The sequence below is a fragment of the Bicyclus anynana genome, chromosome 11 (genome assembly GCF_947172395.1).
Source record: "Bicyclus anynana chromosome 11, ilBicAnyn1.1, whole genome shotgun sequence".
In the NCBI taxonomy this organism is placed as follows: domain Eukaryota; kingdom Metazoa; phylum Arthropoda; class Insecta; order Lepidoptera; family Nymphalidae; genus Bicyclus; species Bicyclus anynana.
The window spans coordinates 7,392,614-7,419,492 of record NC_069093.1 but is presented as its reverse complement, the minus strand read 5'-3'; the positions used below and the strand labels follow the sequence as shown (position 1 = coordinate 7,419,492).

At 35.7% G+C, this 26,879-nt stretch overlaps 1 protein-coding gene across 1 annotated transcript; it reads left to right on the top strand.

Moving 5' to 3' along the window:
* The first annotated feature begins 48 nt into the window (after positions 1-48).
* On the top strand, positions 49-26,879 carry LOC112049690 (mitochondrial uncoupling protein 4). The gene is made up of 7 exons (XM_024087687.2): positions 49-337; positions 13,897-14,046; positions 16,795-16,871; positions 19,809-20,004; positions 22,746-22,922; positions 23,384-23,606; positions 25,880-26,879. The coding sequence occupies exons 2-7, from the start codon at positions 13,944-13,946 to the stop codon at positions 26,052-26,054; spliced, it is 951 nt and encodes a 316-aa protein (XP_023943455.1). The 5' UTR covers positions 49-337; positions 13,897-13,943; the 3' UTR covers positions 26,055-26,879.

Below are 26,879 nucleotides of genomic sequence, written 5' to 3'. Positions count from 1 at the left end.
GTAGATAATTATTGAGGTCTTTCTTTTGGCGTCGGATATTCTGCGGTGCTGAATAGAATAGTCACAAGTCGGTAGCGATGTGAGTCGCACGACGGTTGTTCCGTTTCTCGTCTCCGCGCTCATTCGCGCCGCGCGGTTACCACGAATTTCGAGAGCGTACTTTGCACCCTTTCTAACTCGCTCTCAACCGCATCGTTTATCCTTCTTCAGTCACTCCTTCGATATAATACAGCTCGTTCATACAATCACTTCAATGTTTACATTCTGCGGTATCAAGCGAAAATACATAACAAGTTTGTACAGCGGTAGCATCGGGCTGAGATAGTGCTTTCACGAGGTTGGTAACAACGTAACGTGTTTATATATGGAAGTGACATGATTTATGTTTTTTTTTTTAATTTAACGCCCATTTGTTATTTATAGATCATAAATCAATCATAATGAGGCTTTTTATATTTGTTAATTACCGCTATATTTATTTTTTACTAGCGAACGCTCGCGATTTCCTCCGTCCTTAAACTTCCTTAATCCAGCCCTTACAGTAGCATCGCTGTAAAAATGGAGTAACTTCACCTGTTTTCCCAACATTTCTCTTGGGCTCTGCTCCTATTGATCGTAGCGTGATGAAAAGTATACTATAACCTGCCTGAGTATGAAGAATAAATGTACCAAGTTTCGTTATAATCTGTTCAGTAGTTTTTGTTTCTATAACGAACATACAGACAGACAGACAAAAATTTTATTGATTGCATTTTTGGCATCAGCATCGATCATTAATTACCCCCTGATAGTTATTTTGGAAATATATTTCATGTACAGTATAGATATACAGAAGCGATTTTTTTTAGAAAATACCTGGACGAGTAGGTAGGTTATATCAAGTAACTGTTTTGCTATAAGTTAGAGTTAGTACTTAATCCCCTCGGTTTTCCGAGAAGGCACAAAATGAATGCCTACAGAAATTTCCTTTGAAATTGACGCTGCTAATTGTTTACTTGTAAGATTACCGGCTTATCTTCTTATCTACCGACCCGTCTCGTATAGCTACTGTCTATATTCATTTAATATTCAATGTCATACTTAGTTTTACAACAATATGAATTCCATGTAATTTAAAATACTTTCACCCATTCTCGTGAGAATATGGAGATATAATGACACTCACAAATAACGTGACTTGCTTAAAAGAATCGTCAAAATCGGTTCAGTACGTAGATCTAGAGATTACTCCCTACAACACACACCCCCAAACTCTATTTCCTTATAATATTAGGTACTGTAAATAGGTAGGTACCTACAATATTTACTTAGTTGAATACTTTTATAAAAATAATTATTTTGATTATTTCGTACACTTGCGTTATTTTAACTGTTATCATGGCTCTGTATCAATAAAAATGTCTTTATTGGAATATGAATCTTACAAAGCAAATATTATATCCAATATTCAATCGAATGCAAATAAAATATATATCAAGTTATCACTGTTATCATATTCATATCCGTCTGCAGTTTGTAGGTATAGTTTATTATTATTGATAACTGATAACATTTCTAATCAGATTTCTGTTTATGACTTTGCATTGCACACACATTTAATTTTAATAGGCAATTATTTCAGTAAGTTTAATAACTAAGTACCTACTTCTGACATTTATGAGAATAACAGTCTTAAATATAGGTATCAGTCAGTCAATATAAAAGTAGCGGACGCCCGCGACTTTGCCCACGTTAAATTCAGTATTCCACAAATTAACAAAATATAGCCTGTGTGTCAATATCCTCCTCTATATTTCAGTGAATGAACCATTAAAACGGTTAAGCCGTTCTAAAGATTAGCTCGGAAATACAGACAGACAAAATTTAAAAAAGCTCGTTTATGTTCTGGCATAAATATAAGGACTTGAGAAAACACAGATATCCTGACATGCACTTCAATTTTATTTACTTTTTTATTTATTTATTTATTTACTAGAGAAATTTATAACAAAGATTTACTTCTTAGTGCTAGTAAGCATTTACGGACTTTTCTGAGCACTGATCCACATATCTCTTATGAGCTATCTTAAAACCATATATAGGTACAATTACAAACAACTACATAATAATTTAAAAGTAAAAATGAACAATATAAAAGATGATATATATGTATTGATTAAAACTATTTAATTCGTCATCGTCTGACTGAGTCTGACTCAGACTGAATTATCGAACTCGAGGTTTCACAGCGTCTGCGCGTGAAAACTGAAAAGTGGCACCTCAGACCAATTATTGTATAGGACCTGCCTCGCTAGACGTTACTTTTCTGTCAAAGTATATGATCAACGATCTAATGCGATTATAAAAACTGTCTCTATAGTATCGATGTTAAATAGTTGTAATCGTGTTCGTCGGTTAAAGAGCTCTGTAAAAATACCTTTTTGTGTAATTGAATTATGTAAAAAACGGGCAAAAACTTCTACTTTAGTATAAGATATATACCAAATCTAAGCTCGTTTTCTTTAGAAAATGACAGACAATTTTGTTCGTGACGTTCGTGCGATACAGGTCCTTCTATAATTGGTCTAAGAGTGGCGCCGATTCCGCGAAGCTTTTTGAAACAGGAAGTTTAGTTCCGTAACTTGAATTTTATAGTACGTACTACGTAATATGGATGTTTTCCTGAAATTCAATAGATAGGTATTTTGTATTTAATTTAGTGGGCTAAAAGCTTGACATATTATAGTGAGACACAAAGGAATAGAAAATAAATAAGGGCGCTGTAGTCACTTATTGTCATTCTGGTAATCCTGTGGTTCTGTCATCCACTTCCACTGCAACTACCTTGATCCTTGATAATAATAGGCTAGTTGACGCTTTTTTAATGACCTTAAATTTTAATGGCAATGTCGTTTTACTAGATTAAATAAAAAAATATCATATTTTTTGAGACGTACTAAATTAAGTAGGTACATGAAAATTTTTAAATATTTTTTTGACAATAAAAGCCAAAACGCCTGTCGGCCATGATGGTCTATATGTCAACTGTTTCATGACGTCACGTTAACAAATCCTTTACAAACGGAGCGTTTGACAAAAATATTAATTAACAATTAGCTAGTTATTAAATGTCGTATATATCCACTAACAAATGTCAAACTGTAATGAATTGTCCTGCTGGTCTTATACAGAATGCTCGGGAGTATTTCCCATAACTCTAGAGTTATATTCTTTAAAAAAAATATTCAAAATGTTCAAAGAACATGTGTTCTAAAATGAATATTTTAGGAGTAAATAATATTTCTTTTGTAAATAGACCTTAAAATGTGTCCTATAAACGAATCCTTATAATAATGACGTAGCCTATTGTCATGTTTTACGTATTTTAAAATGCAACTATAGATAAAGGCGTGTGTTACATGGATAGTCGGAATTATTTTGTATGAAACTTTTTTTTTTAGTTAATATAGTTACGCAGTTCGGCTCCTATAAGTAGTCTCGTCAACGCCTTGAAGTTAAGGAAAATACTCCCGAGCACCCTGTATATCTAAGTGTGATTGTAAAAAAACGCTTTTCATTTCGTGAATAGAACGTGCAAGGTTATTTACATCAGACAGTTCCTATTTAGTACAAAGTATTTCGTCACTCACTGACAGTTCAAAAGTATTTTTAGCGCGTTTCAATTAGCAATTGAACGAATTTAAAACTATTTAGTCTGTTGTATAATATCAGTATTGTTTCGGTGTTGTAGGAAAAAGACGTAATTTTGTTGTTTAACAAATTTAAATAAAAACAAATTCTATGTTTCATATAATATCGCGATTGATTAAGTTAGTCCAGACATAATAGACACTTCTGTTTGCTGCGTTGCTCTCGAGTTCTTCAATAAGTTAATCGTATAGGCGCGATATGATAGTGTAAATACACCTCCTCTCAATAACTGAGTAAGTATTCGATATGTTTAATCTATAAGTGGCGTGCACTTCATAGATGCGAAAATGTACTGCATACCTTAAGGACTCGATACAAACCTATACCACATAATACATAGTTTGACAAGTAATTACCCAATTTTTACTTATAGTGCATACCCCAGTTACAAACCTTGTGCGCGCCACTGCTCCTGTATAGGATATGGACCTCAGAACTACCACGCTATTCCAATGTAGGTTGGCGGGCTTGGGATGAAAATGTTGATGAAAATAACCGAGACAGACACCACCAATTTTTTGACGGCCTCTGTAGCGCTGTGGATTTATAAGACGGAGGCCCTGGGTTCGATTCCCGGCTGGGTCGATTGAGGTTTTCTTATGTGGTCCAGGTCTGGTTGGCTTTGTTATACCACTGCGCCACGGAGGACGTCAAAAAATAATTCTGTCAGTAGAATGTATTAATGAATCACATCGTCAAAATATAGGTACTTATTAAATTTCATCAATTTGTGCCATATCAAATGTAACCACCAATAATAATACTCCACATTCTATTCTCGATAATGAGGTTCCTAGGTTATATAGTACCTACATAAACTGAATCATATTTTCAACTAGCGGACGCCCGCCACTTCGTCTGCGTGAAATGATGTAAACTTTCAACTACCCCTACCTTACCCTACCCTACCCATTGAGGCTGCACACGCGACGTAAGCTTAAAAATGGAGTAAATTCTCCCATTTTCCCAACATTCCCCTTCACTGCTCTGCTCCTGTTGATCGTAGCGTGATGAAAAGTATACTATAACCTGCCCAGGAGTATGAAGAATAATTATACCAAGTTTCGTTAAAATCCGATGAGTAGTTTTTGTTTCTATAACGAACATACAGACAGACAGACAGACAAAAATTTTACTGATTGCATTGAGGTTCCATACGAGTACTTAATACTTATACTGGATCATCTATCTACTTATTGATATGCTATTATCAGTTATTTTTTGTGCTAGTGATTTACGGAGTACGTAATCTCGTTACTAATTTATCTCTGTAAATTAATCGTAATATCTGTATCAATTAGGTTACTAGGTAAATTGCATTAGTAAAGTGTCGTCTCTAATCACTGACGATATTTTGTTCCACAAATGTCATTTATAGGCAAATTGCATTTGTTTTACGAGTATATTATAGTGGCGCGCACTTCGTAGATGCAAAGATGCACTGCCTACCCTGGAACTTGTATTTAAAATAATTGTACAATTTGTAGATACGAGTACGTATGATACTGATACGAGTAGGTATGATACTGATGATACGATTGATGTTATACTATACTAGCTGACACCGCGCGGTTTTGCCCGCGAGGTTCCCGTTCCCGTAGGAATACGGAGATAATATATAGCCTATAGCCTTCCTCGATAAATGGGCTATCTAACACTGAAAGAATTTTTTAAATCAGACCAGTAGTTAATAAGATTAGCGCGTTCAATCGAACAAACAAACAAACTCTTCAGCTTTATAATATTAGTATAGATAATATTATTTTCGTTTAACTTTGTACGATTTTCTTTGTGGATATTTAGGTCATGTGTAACGACTAATAAACTTCGTTAATTTTTTTTGTGAATAAGTGACACTCACTTTTGTTTTAAATTTGCATGTTCTAGATCGATAGAATTAAAAAATAGTTTATTAATTTAGAGACAAGGTCAAAAATAAATTCTAATATTAAATAGGGTTCTTACAAAAATTAGTTTGATACATTTTTACATGAAATATGCTAAAGTAGGTGGTCTGTCGTCTGGCGACCTTCCAAATTGTACAGGGTTCAAGACACCTATTATATACGAGCCAAATCTCTATGGAACTGGATGACAAGCGTTAAATTAACACTACGTATCCGAAATATGTAACACGAGGCTTATATTATAAACTAGTGGACGCCCGTGACTTCGTCCGCCCTTTAGACCTCTTTAATCCAGCCCTTACAGTAGTATGGGCCGTAAAAATGGAGTAACTTCTCCCGTTTTCCCAACATTTCCCTTTACTGCTCTGCTCCTATTGATCGTAGCGTGATGAAACGTATACTATAACCTGCCCAGGAGTATGAAGAATAATTGTACCAAGTTTCGTTAAAATCCGTCGAGTACTTTTTGTTTCTATAACGAACATGCATATAGATAAACAGACAAAAATTTAACTAACTGCATTTTTCACATCAGTATCGATCAATTTTTGAATGAATAAGCATTTGGTGATTTATTATGATAAACCTTATCTAGTTACTTGAAAAATAAAAATACATTTCCGATACTTAATTTTTATTTACACAACATTTTTATCAATCAATATTTCACATTTATCTAAAAACCTCTAATAGAAATACATCAGACATTGTGATATACGTATAGATTGTACAATTAACTTTTATCTTAATGCAGTAAAACTGTAAATAAATGAATATCTAGAATAGGAAATAGTAGTCAGTGACGGATATGACGTCGCTCGATCTCGTGTTGGCTCGTGCCGACGCTAGGTGGCTGTTTCTGTAAAGAGTATGGAGTTAGAGAGGGGTAGCGATCGATTAGCGAGAACGACTTGCGATGTAGAGCGCTCGACGTACGGCCGGCTTCAGTGTGCTCGTGGGGTTCAAGCCGTCCACATTTCTTGTTGTGTAATTCTTTATGAGTTACTTGAGATAGGCGGGAGAGTGACTTGAGTGGAAAGGGGGAGTGTTTGTTAACTGTCAAAGGCGCCTTTAACCCTACACATAAAGTTCACAAGTACGTGACTCCACTCAAGGTCTTTCTGCCATTCTAGGGTCTATACTGATGCCAATAATGCAATCAGTAAAATTTTTGTCTGTCTGTCTGTCTGTCTATATGTTCTTTATAGAAACAAAAACTACTCGACGGATTTTAACTAAACTTGGTACAATTATTCTTCATACTCCTGGGCATGTTATAGTATACTTTTCATCAAATCGATCAATAGGAGCAGAGCAGTGAAGGGAAATGTCGGGAAAACGGGAGAAGTTACTCAATTTTTTAAACTTCCGTCGCGTGGTATGTTCGTTATAGAAACAAAAACTGCACGACGGATTTTAACAAAACTTGGTACAATTATTCTTAATACTCCTGGGCAGGTTAAAGTATACTTTTCATTACCCTACCGTCAATAGGAGCAGAGCAGTGAAGAGAAATGTTGAGAAAACGGGAGAAGTTACTCCATTTTTAAGCTTCCGTCGCCGTCGCATGGTCCCTACCATAGGGGTAGGGTAGAGGAAGGGTAGGGGTAAGGTAGGGGTAGGGTAGTGGTAGGGTAGGGTAGGGTTTCACGCAGGGCGTAGTAGTAGGGTTTCACGCAGACGAAGTCGCGGGCGTCGTGTAATATTAACTTTAATCTACACTCACATAAAGTAATTGTAAAGCTAGAAATCCAGAAACATGAAATGCACCTACATCATACATTATGTATTTATGGTAGGGTAGATGCCACTTATAAATAATACATACCACAAAGCAGGTGTTGTCAAAATTTGTATGTGTTATTTATTCAAGCACGACTCAATATGGCCGCGCTTGTATACATTTCTAACGTCTAATGTCCTTTACGATCCTGACGATAACATAACGAAATAAAAATCCGATTACGTATAAAATGCTTTGGTAATTTAACAGTAGGTTTTAGCATATTAACACACTCAATTTTTCAACCATTTAGTTGGTTTTAAAATTATAAACTACCGATATATAAATTAAGGGCCTTGCCCATCTTCATTGGTCGGAGCAGATAGAGGTTCTTAATTACAAACTTGTACAAACTTAATTGAAAAGATTGAAGTAAACTCAGTTTGTATTAACGCTGCTATACTACACACTCGCTTTTTTTTTTATTTATTTGGTTAACCAACAACCTTACATTTCTTACAAGCTATATAATATTTTAATAACATAGGTAACAAGGCAAAATGTTTGGCCACTTATAGGTTAACAATACATGCTCTAAATAATAAGATTATCTTTATAATTATAATACTAATTAAAGTTAAACAGTTTTACAGCTATACATAGGTACTTTTAAAATCCAGTCGTGTCTTGAATAAAAATTCATATAATAATTTTCAATAAAATTTAAAGTAACTATTACTGTAGTTTAGTGGCCATAATTATTAGGTATCTTTCAAGACTAGTAGGTGTCAAGGCTAAAACGGCAATAGGGATGATGTAATTGTGGTGGCTGGTATTGATTGAAAAGGCCCATCCTGCTACAATTCGCCGCTACCGCCTTGATTTTTGAAGAGGTCTTCGAGTAATATAGATGATAGATCTGACCCCATTGTTAGCCTATGTGGCTTCGGATTGAGAGTTTTGGGTCGGGTTCTGAGATATTGAGCTTTGCTTTTTTCTAAGAAATCTATACTTATAATAAATTTGTAGAGAGGTCAATTCTGTACATGAAATATATTTCCAAAATAACTATCAGGGGGTAATTAGTGGTCGATACTGATGCCAAAAATGCAATCAGTAAAATTTTTGTCTGTCTGTCTGTCTGTTCTTTATAGAAACAAAAACTACTCGACGGATTTTAACTTGGTACAACTACTCTTCATACTCCTGGGCAGGTTATAGTATACTTTTCATCACGCTACGATTAATGGGAGCAGAACAGTGAAGGGAAATGTTGGGAAAATGGGAGAAGTTACTTCATTTTTTAAGCTTCCGTCGCGTGTGCAGCCTTAATGGGTAGGGTAGGAGTAGGGTAGGGGTTGGGTAGGGGTAGGGTAGAGTAGGGGTAGGGACGGTTTTGGAAGTTAGTGGTGTTACACCGCCGAATGCACGTTGAGCCCTCGGTTTCGGTCATTATCATTAACATCTGATAATGGTCGTTAATGAAATACTAGCACCTTAGCGTATGGGTGGTTTATGCTATAAGGAGGGATGCCGGGCCCTATAATGGACCATTAAAACAGGCTGATTAATAATGATGTTGGATGTTGAGATTGTAATAATTATATGATTAGACTAGCAGACGCCGCGCGGTTTCAGCCGCGAGGTTCCCGTTCCCGTAGGAATACGGGGATAAAATAAAGCCTATATCACTTAGATTAGTGTATCTTCCCAATAAAGGAAGAATTTTTCAAATGGGTTTAGTACTTTCAGAGCCTATTTAATGCAAACAATCTAATATTTCCTTTCTATGATATTATGTATTAATAGGTCTAGTTATCTATACTGATATTATAAAGAGAAAAGATTTGTATTTCTGTATGTAACGAAAAAACTCAGAAACCACTGGACTGATTTGAAAAATACATCTAACAGAAAGCTAGGTACATTATCAGGGAGTAACACTAACATAGGCCATATTTTATCCCCGTATTCCCACGGGAAATGGGAACTACGCAGTTAAAACTGCTTGGTATTATAGAACGTAATTTTGCGGGTAAATAAATTCATTCTGAATCTGAATACGTATCTACATATATCTATCATACATACGTATCTACATATATCTATCATACATATGAGCACATTAGCATGACTTTGGTTGAAAGTGTCATTGGCATTGGACTTTGGTTTGGATCGATGTGACCTTTGCGTTGCTATTCTACCTATCGTAAAGTATGAAATGTATGAATGTTGTGTAATCGTATAACGTATGTATGATAGATATATGTCAGTAGTTATACGGCCGAGTTCACTTATTGTTTTAAAGCTTTCCATCAGGGTTCCCAACTTTGGGGTTTTCCCCCCAGATTTAGGGAGCAAATAAGTGAAATGGGATTTTTTTAGGGGTCTGAAATTTTTAGGGGTATTTTCAGGGATTTTTTGCCTCTTTAATATTTTTAAATTGATGATAATTTTAATATTTCTTTCATGACCTAGCGACTTATAACGATATATAATACATTATTCTACAACCACTCCGAGGCAACTGGCGGCAATTTTCATTAAATAAAAAAAATTGTTAAATTCATTGTCAACATGTATGATTTCAAAAAATATGAATCTTCAGATAAAGACGTAATATTTTGTCTGTATTAAATATAGACTTTTGAAACATATTATTTCTAAATTATTATGAATTTATATTTTTAGGGGGACAACTCAATAATTAAGACGATTTTAGGGGTTTTGACACAAACTTTAGAGATAAATATTTTGCAGAGTTGGTAACACTGCTTTCCATCCATCACCAGTGTTAGGCAGTGGCTTGTACGTATTCAATCATTCAAACTTCAGTACCTACTTTAATAAAGGTAAGTGTACCTAATAATAATTATCATACTAGCCGAAGTAATTGTATCTATTATACTTATATATTGAGGTTAACTGATTTGGACCTACTACTTGTGAGCTTTGAGTAAAATCAACCCTGTTGAACATTGGACATTCAAATGATACGTCCTTCGCTTTCAATTCGCTATTAGAATTGACGTCATATTTTTATTGGTGACAAATGAGAATATTTTTCATTTAGATATGTTGGTACAGTTACTTGAAGCTATTTATCATTTGAATTGATTTAATGTGTATGTACTTCGTTTCGTTATCAACCCGTATTCGGCTCACTGCTGAGCTCGAATCTCCTCTCAGAATGAGAGGGGTTATGCCAATATGTCCACACCGCGGGCCCAATGCAGATTGGCAGACTTCACACACGTACATAATCATGAAAATTCTTAGGTATTCCTCGTGATGTTTTTCTTTACCGTTTTCGACACGGGTTATTTAATTTCTAAATATATGTATGTTATGTACTTACATAACAAATAACATTCATAGGTAGATAAAATATATATAGGAACAGGGGTATCGATACAAAAATTTTCGTAAAAAACTTTTAACATTCTTTTTACATTCTTGATTAGACTTGTAAGTTACATTTTTATTGCTTAGTAGGTAATTTCAAAAGATGTTTATTTTTCACGAGAATGGTAGTAAAAAGATAATTATTATGGTAATAGAGCTGCGATAATACACGGGCGCGAGTTGCGGTTAGTGTGTTTCCTGTATACTTTAACTGTTCGTTGTTTTGTGGGTGTGAACGTCTGTAAGGCAACTACTATATAAAAAGATTACCAAAATCATTACCCTTCCTTTTTGCTTCACCGTAGTCGGGTAAAAAAGGAGACCAACCACGTTACAGAAAAAACGTTATTTTTATATTTATTCTTTACAAGTTAGCCCTTGACTACCATCTCACCTGATAGTAAGTGATGATGTAATCTAAGATGGAAGCGGACAAACTTGTTAGGAGGCGGACGAAATTTTCTACACGACATCGTATCGGAACGCTAAATCGTTTGGCAGTAGGTACATCTTTCCCGGTGGAGTGGTAACTTGTCTCAGCCAAAGCCACCAGCTGAAGTATAGTTTTTAAAATGTATGTATGTAATTTTGTATTGAAATCGTGCATTTTATAATTCAATTAGGTACTTGCCCGAAACTTGATAATGCAAATTGAGCATGGGCTAACAAACTTTCAACTTTTATAAAATGAGAAAGGTGTAGCCATCTCAGGCTTTAAGTCTATTACAGGTTAAACCCAAATAGGGTTGAATAGTAAATTTTCAACATTCACAATAGTTCGCAAGCTCATGAAAGTCATTGTTACAGAAATTGTATAAAGGAAAACGTCAGCATTTTCAGTCTCATAATATCTATTTCATGCATGGCGCTAGTACGATGTGCTCATTGGTTATGTATAAGTTCACTTTTTAGTATTCATTATTTTTAACCGACTTCAAAAAGGAGGAGGTTCTCAATTCGGTCGGTATTTTTTTTTTAGCGGTGCTTAGCCGGTGTTGTCTTAATTTAAGCCATTTCTGACAGGACTACATGAAACAACACTGTCTGCAAAATCTAAATCTATAAGATATTCTCACATGGCTTGAATTCACCACCGGCTTAGCACCGCCTTCATACTGATCAGCAGGTAGAACATATTATGAAGTTATTTTTCACTTTTTAGTTTAGTGGTACGTTTTTAGGTTTTGAAGTCGGTTGTATTTTTTTTATTAAAATTTTCATTATTTTTCCATTTTTAGTGTAAAATTTCATCTCAAACGAATACATCAGATCCCTAATGACTATTATTTTACACGACTGCAATTTTATAGATATACATAAGATGCTTGTTATTTATCTATCTAATCTAAATATAAAGCGTAAGTTCACTCATTACGAAATCTCGAATACCGCTTGACGTATACAAAGATTTAGCAGGGGGTAGTTTATAGTTAGTAGACGTCCGATAAGAACGTATTTTGCGACAGGGCCGGATTAAGGAAGTCTAAAGGTGGAAGAAGTCGCGGACACCCTGTGGATAATTTAAATTAATCCACTAAGTTTTATTTTTTTAAATTAAGGACAAATGGTTGCTTTACATAAAGGTATTTTCATAGTTAATACAAGTTATAAATATTTGACATAAAGACATAAAGACAGCTAGCTTTTCATGTTCCGTGATCTCCATAAGTAAAACACATAATATGGCTATAACATTCGGTTAGGAAGAAATCGTTAATTAATGACAAGACTGCCTTATCTAGCAATGTGTACTGCTTATGGTTATTCTGCTTATTCTTTGTGTTTGTTACTCCTTACTGTAAGTACTCAAATACATTGCTTTGTTTTTATTTCCTCCTTTCTAATATCCCTGTATTTCAGTATTTATTTCCCAGGTATTGTAAAGCACATGAGACACTACTAGAATGTAAGGTTTAATCTATGTGAAAATAAGTTATATCGGATCGCTCTGGGCTCCTACTCTATAATAGAGCTGGCTGTATCTAATATTCACGTGTCGAGAGAATTCACCGAAAAGGTCGATAAATTATCGATCGTTTATCAAGTCGCCTTGACTTTCAGTTATCGATATAGGATGTGTGGTCAACCCAACACAAATCAATAGCATTCTACATTCCGACCATGTTAGCATGGTTAATGCTTTAGCGGTAATTCATTCCACAAATACCTGTCTTGAACATGCGTCCAACACTTTTGGAAATAGATGTTTAAATTAAGTGGTTAATAGGTACTAATTACAAAGAGTTTGTTTATTTGGTTGAATGGCAATAATTTCACGAATTACTAGTTCGATTTGAATTGGGAAAATTCTTTTCATGTTAGATAAAGACTGCCCATGAAAAGATAAAGGCTTGCACCCTCCTCCTATTAAAAAAAATAATAATAAGTCAATGAAGGCTTGGTATTTATAATTTTACACGAGTCAGGCTTAACGCATAAGGAAGAAACTTTATCCTTAATTTGTATGAGGCTTTGCCCTCTTAACACAAGAATTATAAAGAATGTCATACCAAATTAAAAATCTTATTTCCTTTTGTTATTTGTGGTTTACCTTTTGTTATTTTACTTTCGACTAGCGGACGCTCGCGACTTCGTCCGCCTTTGGACTACTTTGATCCAGCCTTTACAGTAGTATCGTTTTAAAAAAGGAGAAACTTCTCCCGTTTTCCCAACATTTCCCTTCACTGCTCTGCTCCTATTAATCGTAGCGTTATGAAAAGTATACTATAACCTGCCCAGGAGTATGAAAATTGTACCAAGTTTCGTTAAAATCCGTCATGTAATTTTTGTTTCTATAACGAACATACAGACAGACAGACAAAAATTTTACTGATTGCATTTTTATCATCAGTATCGATCACTAATCACACGCTGATAGTTATTTTGGAAATATATTTCATATACAAAATTGATCTACAGATTTATTAAAAGTATAGATGAGAATGAGAATCTATACTAATATTATAAAGCTGAAGAGTTTGTTTCATTGAACGCGCTAATCTCAGGAACTATCGATCCGATTTGAAAAATTCTTTCAGTGTTAGATAGCCCATATATCGAGGAAGGCTATAGGCTATATATTATACCCGTATTCCCACGGGAACTAGAACCACGCGGATAAAACCGCGCGGTGTCAGCTAGTATTAATATACATTTTGTATTCTTTTCAAGGTATTATGGAAACCCGGAAGCTAACAGTGAGGTGATAAACAAAGAAGATGCCCGTTCTCCGTAACGCCGACCACCCGGCGGGGAAGGCCACCGACTCTGTGGCCGCTCGATACGGCGTCGCCGTTTTGGGCTCCTGGGCGGCCGAGACAGGTATTTAAGGCTGCTACTAATGCTAACCATTTTAACCGACTTCCAAAAAAGGAGGAGGTTCTCAATTCATCTGCATGTTTTTTTTTCGTATGTATGTTAGGGTACCTAACCTGATTACTCGAAGATGCCTAGACCGATATGAATATTTTTTTTTGTTTGAAAGGACTACTACTACTACGGGTCTACTATACTAAAGAGCGAAAAATAACATCATACTAAGTTCTTCAGACCGGTGTTGTGTTAGTTGTGTTAATTTAAGCCGAAGAACTACATGAAAGAACATTGGCTGAAAAACCTAAATCTTTATGACATTCTTACATGGCTTGAATAAATACATCATCGGGCTAGCACCGCCTTCAAACTGATCATCAGTTACAACATAATATGATATATAGAACTTGAGTTGTAAAGTATGATGTTATTTTTACCCGACCGCAAGAAGGGTTATGTTTTTCGCGCGTATCTTGTATGTATGTATGTTTGTATGTAATCTTTATTACCTCATATCTTCCAAACCGCTGAATGGATTTACGTAATTAAGATATCGTTAGATTCGTCTTGTTAACACAAGTGTCTTAGATAGGTGAAATTAAAAAAAAACAAAACGACGACTGTGAGATGCTATAGACTCGAGGCGAAAAAAAAATTTTGGTTTGTAATATTGCAATATGGGTATCAAATTCAAGGGCTAATCAAGAGGATTTCAAAATGGTATATCATGGCCATATTAAAAAAAACCTGCAATTAGAAAGCGTTATTTATTAGTTGTCTATACAAAATACGCGAGGCGGATGACTAGGTTAGGCAGTCGAGTTTTTAATTTTTTTAATTATTGACTTGTTTATACATTGACAGACATCGAATTTCTATATAATTGCGGGTTTTCTGTAATATATCGTTAACTACTTTACTTATTTAAGAACTGTAGTCTTTTGTGGTATTGTTTTGACGATTTAGGATTGTTTTTGTACTTTCGAACTTTTTCAATCTTCTTTACCGGTATTTTTTTTAGGAGAATATTTGCCATATCTTTTTAAATATGACCAATTTTCCCATTCCCCTCCAACAAGGTGGGAAAGACTGTGTTGTCATACACAAAATATATAATATTATGTTCTCATTAAAAAATGCATGCCTCGGCTGTTATTACGGGCTTATTTTCGAACCGGGCATCGCTGCGGTATAAGTTCCCCTCACAATAACGTCGCGCGAAGCCTTGTTGGTTTTATTATCCATATTTTTTAAATTGTTCCTACATATAAAAGGCTTCGCAAAAAACGTCGCTTTCTGTTAACCATATTATTGTTTCATTTCGTTTAAGATCTACATTTTAATTTTTATTCGTGTCGTTATTAACCCATATTCGGCTCACTGCTGAGCTCGAGTCTCCTCTAAGAATGAGAGGGGTCAGGCTTTAGTCCACCACGCTGGCCCAATGTTGATTGGCAGACTTCACACACGCAGAGAATTAAGAAAATTCTCTGGTATGCAGGTTTCAGGAACCATGTATTTTTCGGGATAAAAATAGTAGATGTAGGTATATTTCTCCACAACCTCCTCTAACATCCAGTGAAAGTCCCGTTAAAAGTAAAATTTTGATTATATGGATTGATGATGATTCGTTGATACATAACTTTACATTTATGGAATGCGAGGGAAGGTGAGGTCGAAGCGTATTTATACTCGAATACGGCCAAGAGCTCTGGAATAGATTGTGCCTACTTATGTCAACCCTAAATGCTAAATACTTACCTCGACCTGATTCTGGAATATAAAGACATTCTGTCAGAATGGTAAAACTTTTACCGCTGATTTTTTACAATTCTAGGCTCTAGCTGACGCGACGTAACATTTTAACACGCGGGCTATATAAAGGAAATTTTAAATAGACTATATAGAAATACCTTTAATAAACATTATCTAATAATATATAACATTTTCGTTTTGCCATCAAACTTCTGGACCGATTTTTATGAAATTTTGTGTGCATATCGGGTAGGTTTGAGAACCAGCCAACATCATAAAATTTTGGGGTGGTTCATCCCAAAATTTTTATAAGATAGGAAGGTTTAGTATATGGATTATGGGTAGTATACTTACTATAGTTTAGCATTGTTTCGCGGACGAAGTTGCGTGTGTCCGCTATAGTATTTTTCAGATAACATGGGTACGGTGACAGTTCGTCTCATTCTTGAAAGTTTGCAACGTTTCATGATTATAGTACGTACTAGCGGACGCTCGCGACTTCGTCCGCGTGAAACTCGATGTAAACTTTCAACTACCCCTACTCTACCCCTACCCTACCCCCTACCCTACCTTACTAATACCCTACCCCTACCCTACCTCTACCCCGTTTTATAATTATTATTAATATGAACTTTATACAATAACAATAAAGTCAAATCGACTACGTTTTAGTTAAAATACATTTGTATGGGAAAAAGAAAAGGGCTATTTTCATGGTTTTTCCGGCAAATATTCGAATTTTTCTCGCCGTAAAACCATCCTAGACCTTTAACGAACATTTAAAAAAAAAGAATTGGGGAAATTAGACCAGGCGCTGTTGAGTTATGCGCTTACCAACGCATATTGCGATTCATTCTTTTATTATAGATTACGAACGTCATAAGGCGACTGTCACTGTACTCATGCTATCTGAAAAACACTTTAGTTAATTAAAGATCAAGATTGTTAGTTTATTTTTAGTTGTTTTTGTAATTTTAATTGAAATTAATGAATTTATTCCAGCCACATATCCGTTCGACCTGACAAAAACGAGGCTACAGATACAGTCAGAAGTTGCCGCAGCCAAACATGGATATAAGGTAAAAACAAATACGATCTTGATGTAAGATACTAATTTTAAACAAATAATCATGCGGACAACGTATATTTTTTTTCTCAGATATTATGTGCTTCTATATTTTTGCAATTTTTGAGAAGTTAGTCTACGTTTGTCTACGTATCGCTCTCTCTTTCGTTGCGATGGTAAAGTGACGTCAGGGCAATAACAAAGGCCAAAATCCTGACAAAGAAAATATTTGTCAGGACAGCTTAATTAATAAATCAAACTGTAACAAAAATAAGACCCTAGAATGCAGAGAATGACCTTGAGTGGAGTCACGCACTTGTGAACGTTGTGTGTAGGGTTAAAGGCGCCTTTGACACTTAACCAACACTCCCCTTTTCCACTCAAGTTCCCCGCATATCCCAAGCAACCCATAAAAAATTACACACCAAGAAATGTGGACGGCTCGAACGCCACGAGCATACTGAAGCCAACCGTAAGACGAATGCCATAAATCGCTAGTCGTTTCTGCCAACCAATCGCTACCCCTCTCTAACTCCCCACCCTTTACGGAAACAAGTCGCGCCACCTGACGTCATATCCGTCTCAGACTACAATTTCAATACACATATTAAACACTTGCTTTAGAATGTATTGAAAAAATAATGTGCATTCGATTGTTTTGCGACATTGTAATGTTCACGTGATCGTGCTAACGCTATTATAATCTGGTCTATTGTTTTTGAATTTCATTGACCGTTACAAACTGAATATTTTATTCATGAATACAGTATTAAAGCAAATGTATACGTACTCGTAACACCGGAGCCGTATGCATTTCCTATGTGACCTTTACTCTTGTTACGTTAGTATCGCGCGACTGGCTGGCGGCGATTTCCACATATTTACATTAGCAACAGAATAAACATCTTAATTATTTTTTACTAGCGGACGCCTGCGACTTCTTCCGCGCTTAGACCTCTTTTATCCAGCCCTTACAGTAGTATCGCTGTAAAAATGGAGTAACTTCTGCCGTTTTCCCAACATTTCCCTTCACTGCTCTGCTTCTATTGATCGTAGCGTAATAAAAGTATACTGTAACCTGCCCAGGAGCATTAAGAATAATTGTACCAAGTTTCGTTAAAATCCGTAGAGTAATTTTTGTTTCTATAACGAACATACAGACAGACAGACAAAAATTTTACTGATTGCATTTTTGGCATCAGTATCGATCACAAATCACACCCTGATAGTTAATTTTGAAATATATTTCATGTAGAGAATTGACATCTCTACAGATTTATTATAAGTATGGATACCTGTAGATTACTTTATAAAGACACTTTTAATAAACTTTCGCCCAAAGATGGTCCACGAAAGGTTTACCAATTTCAACTGGGCAACTAGGACGCAACAAATCAATGTTAACTTTTCTGGATATTTTTTAACGAATCAGATTAGTTTACACTAATCTGAATTGTCTAGAAAGCTGAATGGGTCTGGATGAAAATCACATAGGTAGATTAGATAGATTCGGAATAACGCTTAATATCACAGGAATATAATTTACATGGGCAAAACCGCGGTACACAATTAGTAGGTAGGTAATAGGGATGATGACAGTTTTTTAAATTGTATATAGATTAGGAGTATGCTAGTGTAAAGCAATTTTGTAAAAGTAAGTAGGTATCTGCGAACATTTCTTTCGGAGCTACAGGGATTTAAAGGGTCCGATTTGCGGCGCTGTCGCGGATCCCTGAAAAACGCTCCATACAAAATGGCACGATTTAGTGACGTCGTTGGATCGCTGATCGTTAGGTTTGTATGGGCGTTTAAACAAAATTACAAATATCTTTGTTATTTGAGCGTTTATGTTTATAGTTCACATATTGAAAAATGTCACATTTGATGTAAGGAAGCTAAAGCTGTGTGAATTTTCATCTAATTACAATAAAAGATTTTTAATAGATATTTAAATTTTATAATCTTATTTATTTTGCAAATATCCAGTCAATCTTTGCTTTTTATGTATAAATTAGTTAACATTGACCTTATTTACCCAAATGTATCATAAAAATCAATATATTCAAACCTAGTCATCATCCCTATTATATATGCAGACATCAACTTACAGCAAAGACGTGCCACAGAGAGATTAAGCGGTAAGATACAATGTAGCATAGTCAAGGGTAACTTGGGGTTGAATAAACTGAACATCTGTCAAGTCAGAGCGCCGCCATCTTAAATTGCATCCTCACTTAACGACAGGTGAGATTGAAGTCAATCGCTTTTTGCCGTCAATAATATAAAACTAAAGTCCAGATTACCTACGAATACCTACCGGTAAGTTATATGAAAAAATTGTTTAAATAAAATTTGTAGTTTTTTTCATGACAAATAACTTTCTCATTCACAGTACAGCTGAAAAATCATTTTTTATTAACAAAAATAACGAAAAAGCCTTTTTTGATACTTCAACGCCACCTACTGTTCGTATTTTTAGTCGTATGATGTTGCTCCAATGACATAAAATGTAGTTCACATTGTCCTCTACATTTTTTGTTCAATAAAATTTTCCCTAAAACCCATAGATTCGGCAAAAATTTTTTTGGATTTTCTCAAAAACAGCAGGAGGGGGACCCCGCCAATCTACAGTTAACATCTTTAAATCCCTAACGTTATATAAAGTCAAACTTTTTCTTGAAATTATCCTGACCCTAAATTACAGATTGACTGAACTAATATACTTACAAAGAATACTAAAATCCGCTTGATGCGATGCGTCCGATGCGTATGGTGCGGATCTGTGGACGCCTACAATAAGCTTAATATATAAATGCGAATGATCATTCATCACGAAATCTGGATAGGGCCGGATTAAAGAGGTCTCATGGCGGACGAATATAGCGGGCGTAGTAGTAATAATATTGTCAGAACTGTTAAAAATTTGAATGAAACTCTTAAATTCTCACAGATGGAGAACCACGGGATGATAAAAACGGCAGTTGGCATCGCGAAGCAGGAAGGGGTGCTGAAGCTGTGGACCGGTCTCATGCCAATGTTCCAACGTCACGCCATCTACTCGGGCTGCCGGCTCATCTTGTACGAGCGCTTCCGGGACGCCTTGAAAGACGATGACGGGAAGGTGTCGTTAGCTGCCGCATCTATAGGTAATCAATTAATATTAAAACATTGGAAAACAATAAACTTTAATAAAGTTGGATACTGAAAGTGGAGACTATCGCCCGACAAATTACAAAAAAAATCTTAAAAAAACTTAGTGTGAAAATATTATAAAAAATTAATTGCAATATTATTTAAACGGGTACATACCACGACAGAACGAGATTTTTTAATGTCGATATTTTGACTGAAGTTGCGAGATGAAAAGTTGAAATCAGCTGTTAGGGGCAGAATCGATCTACCCTCTTTCTTGTTCTTTTTCTTTTTTCAACAACCTCGCGTTTTTGGCTGTTTACGCAAACCACACTCACGACGTCGTTCCCTCGCTCTAGGGTTGTCAACTTTTTTACAAGAAATAAAGTATATTCTAATCTATGAAGATTATTAAACAGTATTTTAGAAAGACGAACATTTTCTTTTGAAAAATGCAACCATTCCATCAGTATTTTCTTATGACGTCGTCACGTTTAACTATCAACCCACCGACAACTGGTTTTTTTTTTTAGTTAAAAACTTTGTTGTACAGTTCGGTTCCTATAAGTGAACTTGTCAACACCTTGATGTTATGGGAAATACTCCCGAGCAACCTGTATAAATAGGTAGGTATATCGAAAGTAAGTCATTTAGTAAGTCTTGATCACACCTGCTTGACTTGTAAAACAAAAGGCAACGGTTTTGCGAGACAGAAAACGGAAAGACAGCTGGTTACCTTAAATACATTTGCATACTACCTATTACAGTAAATTAGTTTCCTTGTTCCTGTAGTTAGGCTGTGCGGCTATAAATCATATGGCCCACTTAGTCTAGGGTATGAAATATTGATTCCAAGTACTGAGTATTACTTGCCACCTGGAGTTTTTGATGGTGTTAAAAGGACAAATTAAGTGTTAAGTCATCATCGCACTCGCACCATGATCAAGGTCACGAACTCCATCAATAATATCTGACACTGACAGTGATCGCTCGCCAACATATCCCAACCCCTGTAGCAAACACTTCGAAAACTAGAAAAATGTATGGGAATGATTGCTATCGACAGGTCAGGTTATCAAGATCTGTCATTCGCATAAATTTTTTTAGTTTTCGAAGCGTTTGCGATCGTAGAAAGAAAATCGACGTGCCACTTGGCTACTTGGTTTTTCTGTCGAACTATTTAGTTAAATTGTCCGTGTGTAAGCAAATGAGAACTATAATTTTTTTTTCTAACGATTTTGACTAAAATTTCGACTAGATGAAACTGTAATTAAATCTGGTCTGTAGTAGTTTTCTGGGAAGAGCATTGGCAGCTCTCGCAGTGGTGTCGTTAAGTTACTTGCACTTATGAATCTGCATTCGGAAAATTTACCATTGGTTGATAAGAAAGGAGAATGCAGATGAATGAATCGCATCATGATATTCGAGTAAATGCATATAACGCATCCGCACATGCGTCCGTATGTGCGGATGCCAATATCCTTAACATCCCTGTTTTGTACTGACTTTATACTTACTAAAACGAAATATTAATTACGAATGTCTTGTTTCAAATAAAATCTTAAAAAAAAACTGATGGAATGGTTGAATTTTCCAAAAGAAAAGTTAGTTTTTCTAAAATACTGTTTAATAATCTTCATAGACCAGAATATACTTTATTTCTTGTAAAAAAGTTGGCAACCCTAGAGCGAGGGAACGACGCATGTCATCTTTTTTCGAGTGTACAGCCGGCTCCATTGAATTATAAGACGTTGTGACGTCAAAAAGAAAAATATTATTTATAACAAACATAGCACTGTAGTATTTTGTAAACAAAGTACGTTTCGCGTTCTATATCAGGAGACAAAACGAGTGGTGTTTCGAATTTATTGCTCTCAGATACTAAACGATAAGATAAACAAGTTTGTTCACCTCTATAGTATTGAGAAGGACACTTTACATTAGACACGGGAATGTAACACGTGACAATGCAGAGTTCGGTTAGAAATAGAACTATTATTACGTAAAGGTCTTCCATATAGGTTCTTACATAATTTATCGTCAAATATAGAATGCCAAACTGCTTTATCTACCAAATTTAAAAATAACTTTAGGTATATAAAAAATTGTTTCGAGACAGTCTTGCGACCTTGTTTAAAATCATGATGTCAGCCATTTGTTGTTGATGTTTCTATTTTGTGATTTATTTGAGTTGACTCACACAATTTTACATTATATTGACTGCGGTTTACAATCTAATATATATATAACGTTGTCACGATAACTATATATTTAAAAGTTGGTTTCTGGTCTGCCATGGAAAACCCTTTCGAGTAATGATATCTTGTCGTTGTTCAACTTAAATTAGGCAACGCGCGACGGCGCGTTGCAATTTACTCCTGATTACAGAAAAATAATTTTACCTGTTTAAGAATCCCTCATTTTACCACGTTTTTAAACATTTTTAACCGACTTCCAAAAAGGAGGCCAATCCAGTGTCATGTTTTAATTAAAGTCGTTTCTGACTTCCGGCTTGAATTAAAAAATCACTGGCTTGGCACCGCCTTCAAACTGATCAGAAGGTAGCACATAGGTAAGATGTTATTTTTTGCTTTTTAGTTTAGGTTAATTTTTGAGTTGGAAGTCGGTTGAATTTTTTTATTAAATTTTTTTAAATATCGTAAACGTCAATTCCTCCTAGGTACTCTTAACCTTACGTTTTCAAAACAAAACTCTACATACTTAGAACGAGAGAGTAATTTAAAGGAATCTCCAGGCGGGCTGGCGGCGGGGTCGCTAGCGCAGCTGGTGGCGTCCCCCACCGACCTCGTCAAGGTGCAGATGCAAGCTGAGGGTCGCCGCGTGCTGCAGGGCAAACCGCCGCGCTTCACCAACTGCCGACAGGCCTATAGGCTACTTTATACTGAAGCCGGCATACTGGGCTTTTGGAGAGGTGAGCTACATTATCATCATTGTCAACCCATATTTGGCTCACTGCTGAGCTCTGAAAATTATTTAAGCGGACTTTTTTTGAAGTTTTCAAAAAATAATCCTATTTTTTGAAAACTTCAAAAAAAGTCCGCTAGTATAACTAATCTTAACTAAAAAATCAATATCTTTTGACGTGACATCGTTTTATATTTCGATGAAGCCGGCTCTACGAAAAAAGATGACGTCATGCGTCGTTCCTTCGCTCAAAGGTTGCCAACGTTTTTTACAAGAAATAAAGTTTATTCTGGTCTATGAAGATTATTAAACAGTACTTTAGAAAAACGAACGATATTTCTTTTGAACAATGCAAGCATTCCATCAGTATTTTTTTATGACGTTGTCACGTTCAACTATCGTCAGTAAACCGACTTTACAGACAACCGATTTTTTTTTTGTCTGACATCTGCAATAAATTGTTTTCAGGTGCCATCCCTAACGTTCAGCGCGCGGCATTGGTGAACATGGGAGATCTAGCGGCATATGACTATAGCAAACAATTCCTGATTCGCGAATTCGGCATGGCGGACACAATGCTAGTGCATGCTATGGCTGCCTTCGCCGCCGGGTTCGTGGCCGCAGTTGTGGGCACACCCGCTGACGTGTTGAAGACTCGGCTTATGAACCAACCCGTCGGACCAGATGGAAGGTAAAGCTTTAGGGTTATACGTTTAAACTTACGAGTTCAGCATGTTGGACACACTATTAGTGAATGCGATGGTCGCCTTCGCCGCCAGGTTCGTGGCCGCAGTTATCAGTACACCCTCTGACGTGTTGAAGACTCGGCTTATGAACCAACCCGTCGGATGGAAGGTACAGCTTTAGGATTGTACGTTTAGACTTACGAGTTCGTCATGTTGGACACAATGTTAATGAATGCGATGGTCGCCTTCGCCGCCGGGTTCGTGGCCGCAGTTGTGGGCACACCCGTTGACGTGTTGAAGCCTCGGCTTATGAACCAACCCGTCGGACCAGATGGAAGGTACAGCTTTAGGATTATACGTTTAGACTTACGAGTTCGGCCTTAGACCAATGGTCTAAGAGTTCGGCATGTTGGACACACTGTTAGTGAATGCGATGGTCGCCTTCGCCGCCGGGTTCGTGACCTCAGTTATCAGTAAACCCTCTGACGTGTTGAACACTCGCTATAAGCTGTGCTATAAGAGTCAACTTTTGGGATCAAAGTGAAGGTGAAGCTTTAGTACTAAGTATATAACTAACTTTTCATTGCCACATTCAAAATTTCATTTTTATATGCAAGAAATTTGTGGTTAACGGTGCTGATCAATGATTTAGTTTAATTGCATAATTGATGTTTTTGTAATTACTTCTTCATAGTACCTACTACTGTTGATTGACCCCAATAAAACAAAACCTTTGGACTTGAAGGGTTTTAATTTTTATAGTCTTTCTTGGTTTAGTTTACAGTTAAGCATATGAGAAATACTTTTTCAGTGAAATTTTTGAAATTCCAGTTTCAGCAATTTAATAGGAATTCCTCATTATAATACCTCACAAGCTATGCTTTTTAACCGACTTCCAAAAAGGAGGTTCTACGTTCGGCTATATGTAAACGGCTTGAATTGAAACATCACTGGCTTGGAACCGCCTTCAAACTGATCAGAAGGTAGCACATATTCATTGCTTAGCATTGCTTCCAACACAAAAACTAACCTAAACTAAAAAGCAAAAGATAACATCTACCTTTGTGCTTGAATTGTTGTGCGGTTGAATTTTTTTATTACTGTTTTTTCAATATTGTGTTTTTTTCAAAATAGCATTATAAGGGACAGTGAAAAAGATTGATTACCTAGTTTTAATTAAGTATAAATAATAATAATAAATACTTTACTTGCGTTTTTCTAAAAATTATTACGATTCCCTTTAATAACGTTACACTGCAATCGATAAGCAAAGTGGTAGGGAAATGTTTTGACGTAAGAGCTAGCAACGCCCCGTCAGCATACGTACCCAAAGTAGGTTGTATGTTCAAAGTGCGGTCGAGGTCAAAGAACGGGGTCAAAGTCGGGACCCGCGCACGCTCACTGTAATGAATCCTTTCCCTTTCGATACAAATATTCCAGACGGGTACTACAAAGCTAGAATTAAGATGTCCTCTTTGATGTTTATATTTACCCTCATTTTATCAAAGCAACAACTAATAATTTAAAAAAAAGCGTAGTAGTAGCCGTAGTATAGGTTTCAAATCTATCCTAATATTTTGAATAATGAATATTTTTTCAATACCTACTGAAACTATATCCTATATTAGATAATAATAATATGTTGGTACTATAAATAGTTACTTGCGTAAGACATTATTAGGTATTCTGTAACGGGACGTAACACTTTGCCATCTGCGATTAGTTTACTCGTATCGGAGTGATACGTTTTTTTACAGGTTTGGGTAGCATTGTGGTTATTTCCATTTTTTTCTAATTCCTCACAAATCGAAGTGAACAATTCACTAAATTGTGGAAAGAAATATATCCCGATTCCCCACTTGTATAAGAAAAAAAGTAAAATTAATGTAGTTTGATATATTTTTCAGAGCTTTTGCTATAACTTAAGTAATTATTATCCTTTTAATAGAGATTTTTTTATTGAGTCTGCAAAATTGGCCATTAATTAGAGACGTGTCAACAACAGATGCAGATTCAATAAAATCTCCAAGCATAGATCCAATCCCCGCAAGTAGAGAAACTTCCAAAATTGAGTTAAAATCCCCGCAATTTGGGGAATTCTCCAAAAATTGGCCACATCGCAATTGACAGCACGTTGGTGTTTAAAACTGAAGAAACGTTTTAAAACGAACCTACATTTAAGCGCAGAAACACACTTGGTATTTTATCTTACTGCCAACCAAAATCAAACAGACTTCACGGAATAAATTGACCAAGTATAACTTACTTTACTTTTCAGGGGAACTCTGTACCGCGGCATGATCGACTGCGTCCAACAATCCGTGAAGAACGAGGGCATATTCTCACTGTACAAAGGCTTCCTCCCACTGTGGATGAGACTGGGCCCGTGGGCTTTGATCAACTGGATAGCTTTTGAAAACATCATGCTAGCTATCGGAGGACATACATTCTGATTACCGTATTTCTATAATATAAATAACTATACACCAGTTAGCGAATTTATAAAACAAATATTAATGGTAAGATCAGTTTGAGAAAGTAGCGTCTGCCTTAGTTGGTTGACATTATTTGAAATACATATATTACGGTCAGGGGTCATCCATAAATTATGTCACACAACTTGATGGCTACAGGGTTTGTGACAAGTATGGGGGAGCATTCTTATCACAAACCCTCACATTTGTGAGACTCGGCTTCCTAACATGACATCACATCTAGAAATTGTTAAATTAAAACAGAAACTGCTCCAAAATTAGTTTATTTTCATTTACAGATTTGAATAAAATCAAAATGAATACCTACTAATAATAAATATTACAAAATACGAATAATAATAACTAAGAATAAAGAAAAAAATAAGTTACATAATATCATGAATGACAGATGGTGTTTGAAAATGTGACGTCACCAATCTAAGGACGTCCCCTTGTCACACTATGTCACACTTCGTCAATGCTCTTTTCCAAACTTAACTTGTGACGTAATTTATGGAGTGCTCTAACTGAACAGTAAGCAAGTGTGAAATGCTTTGATTGAAAATGCATTTATTAAACACTAAAATAATGTTATTGACATCTTTACAGATTTTTCCAATGCACATTGATCAAAAGAATTTTCCAAATTGTTTGTCAACATTGTATGCTTTTTCAATAGTGATCGCTGATCAAGAATTTTTGTAAATGTAGACCTACGATGATATAGACATTACTCGTGACAACAGAGACATATTGTCGATCAATGCCAGCAAAATCGAAAATATCGCTCTATCTCTTTCGTTG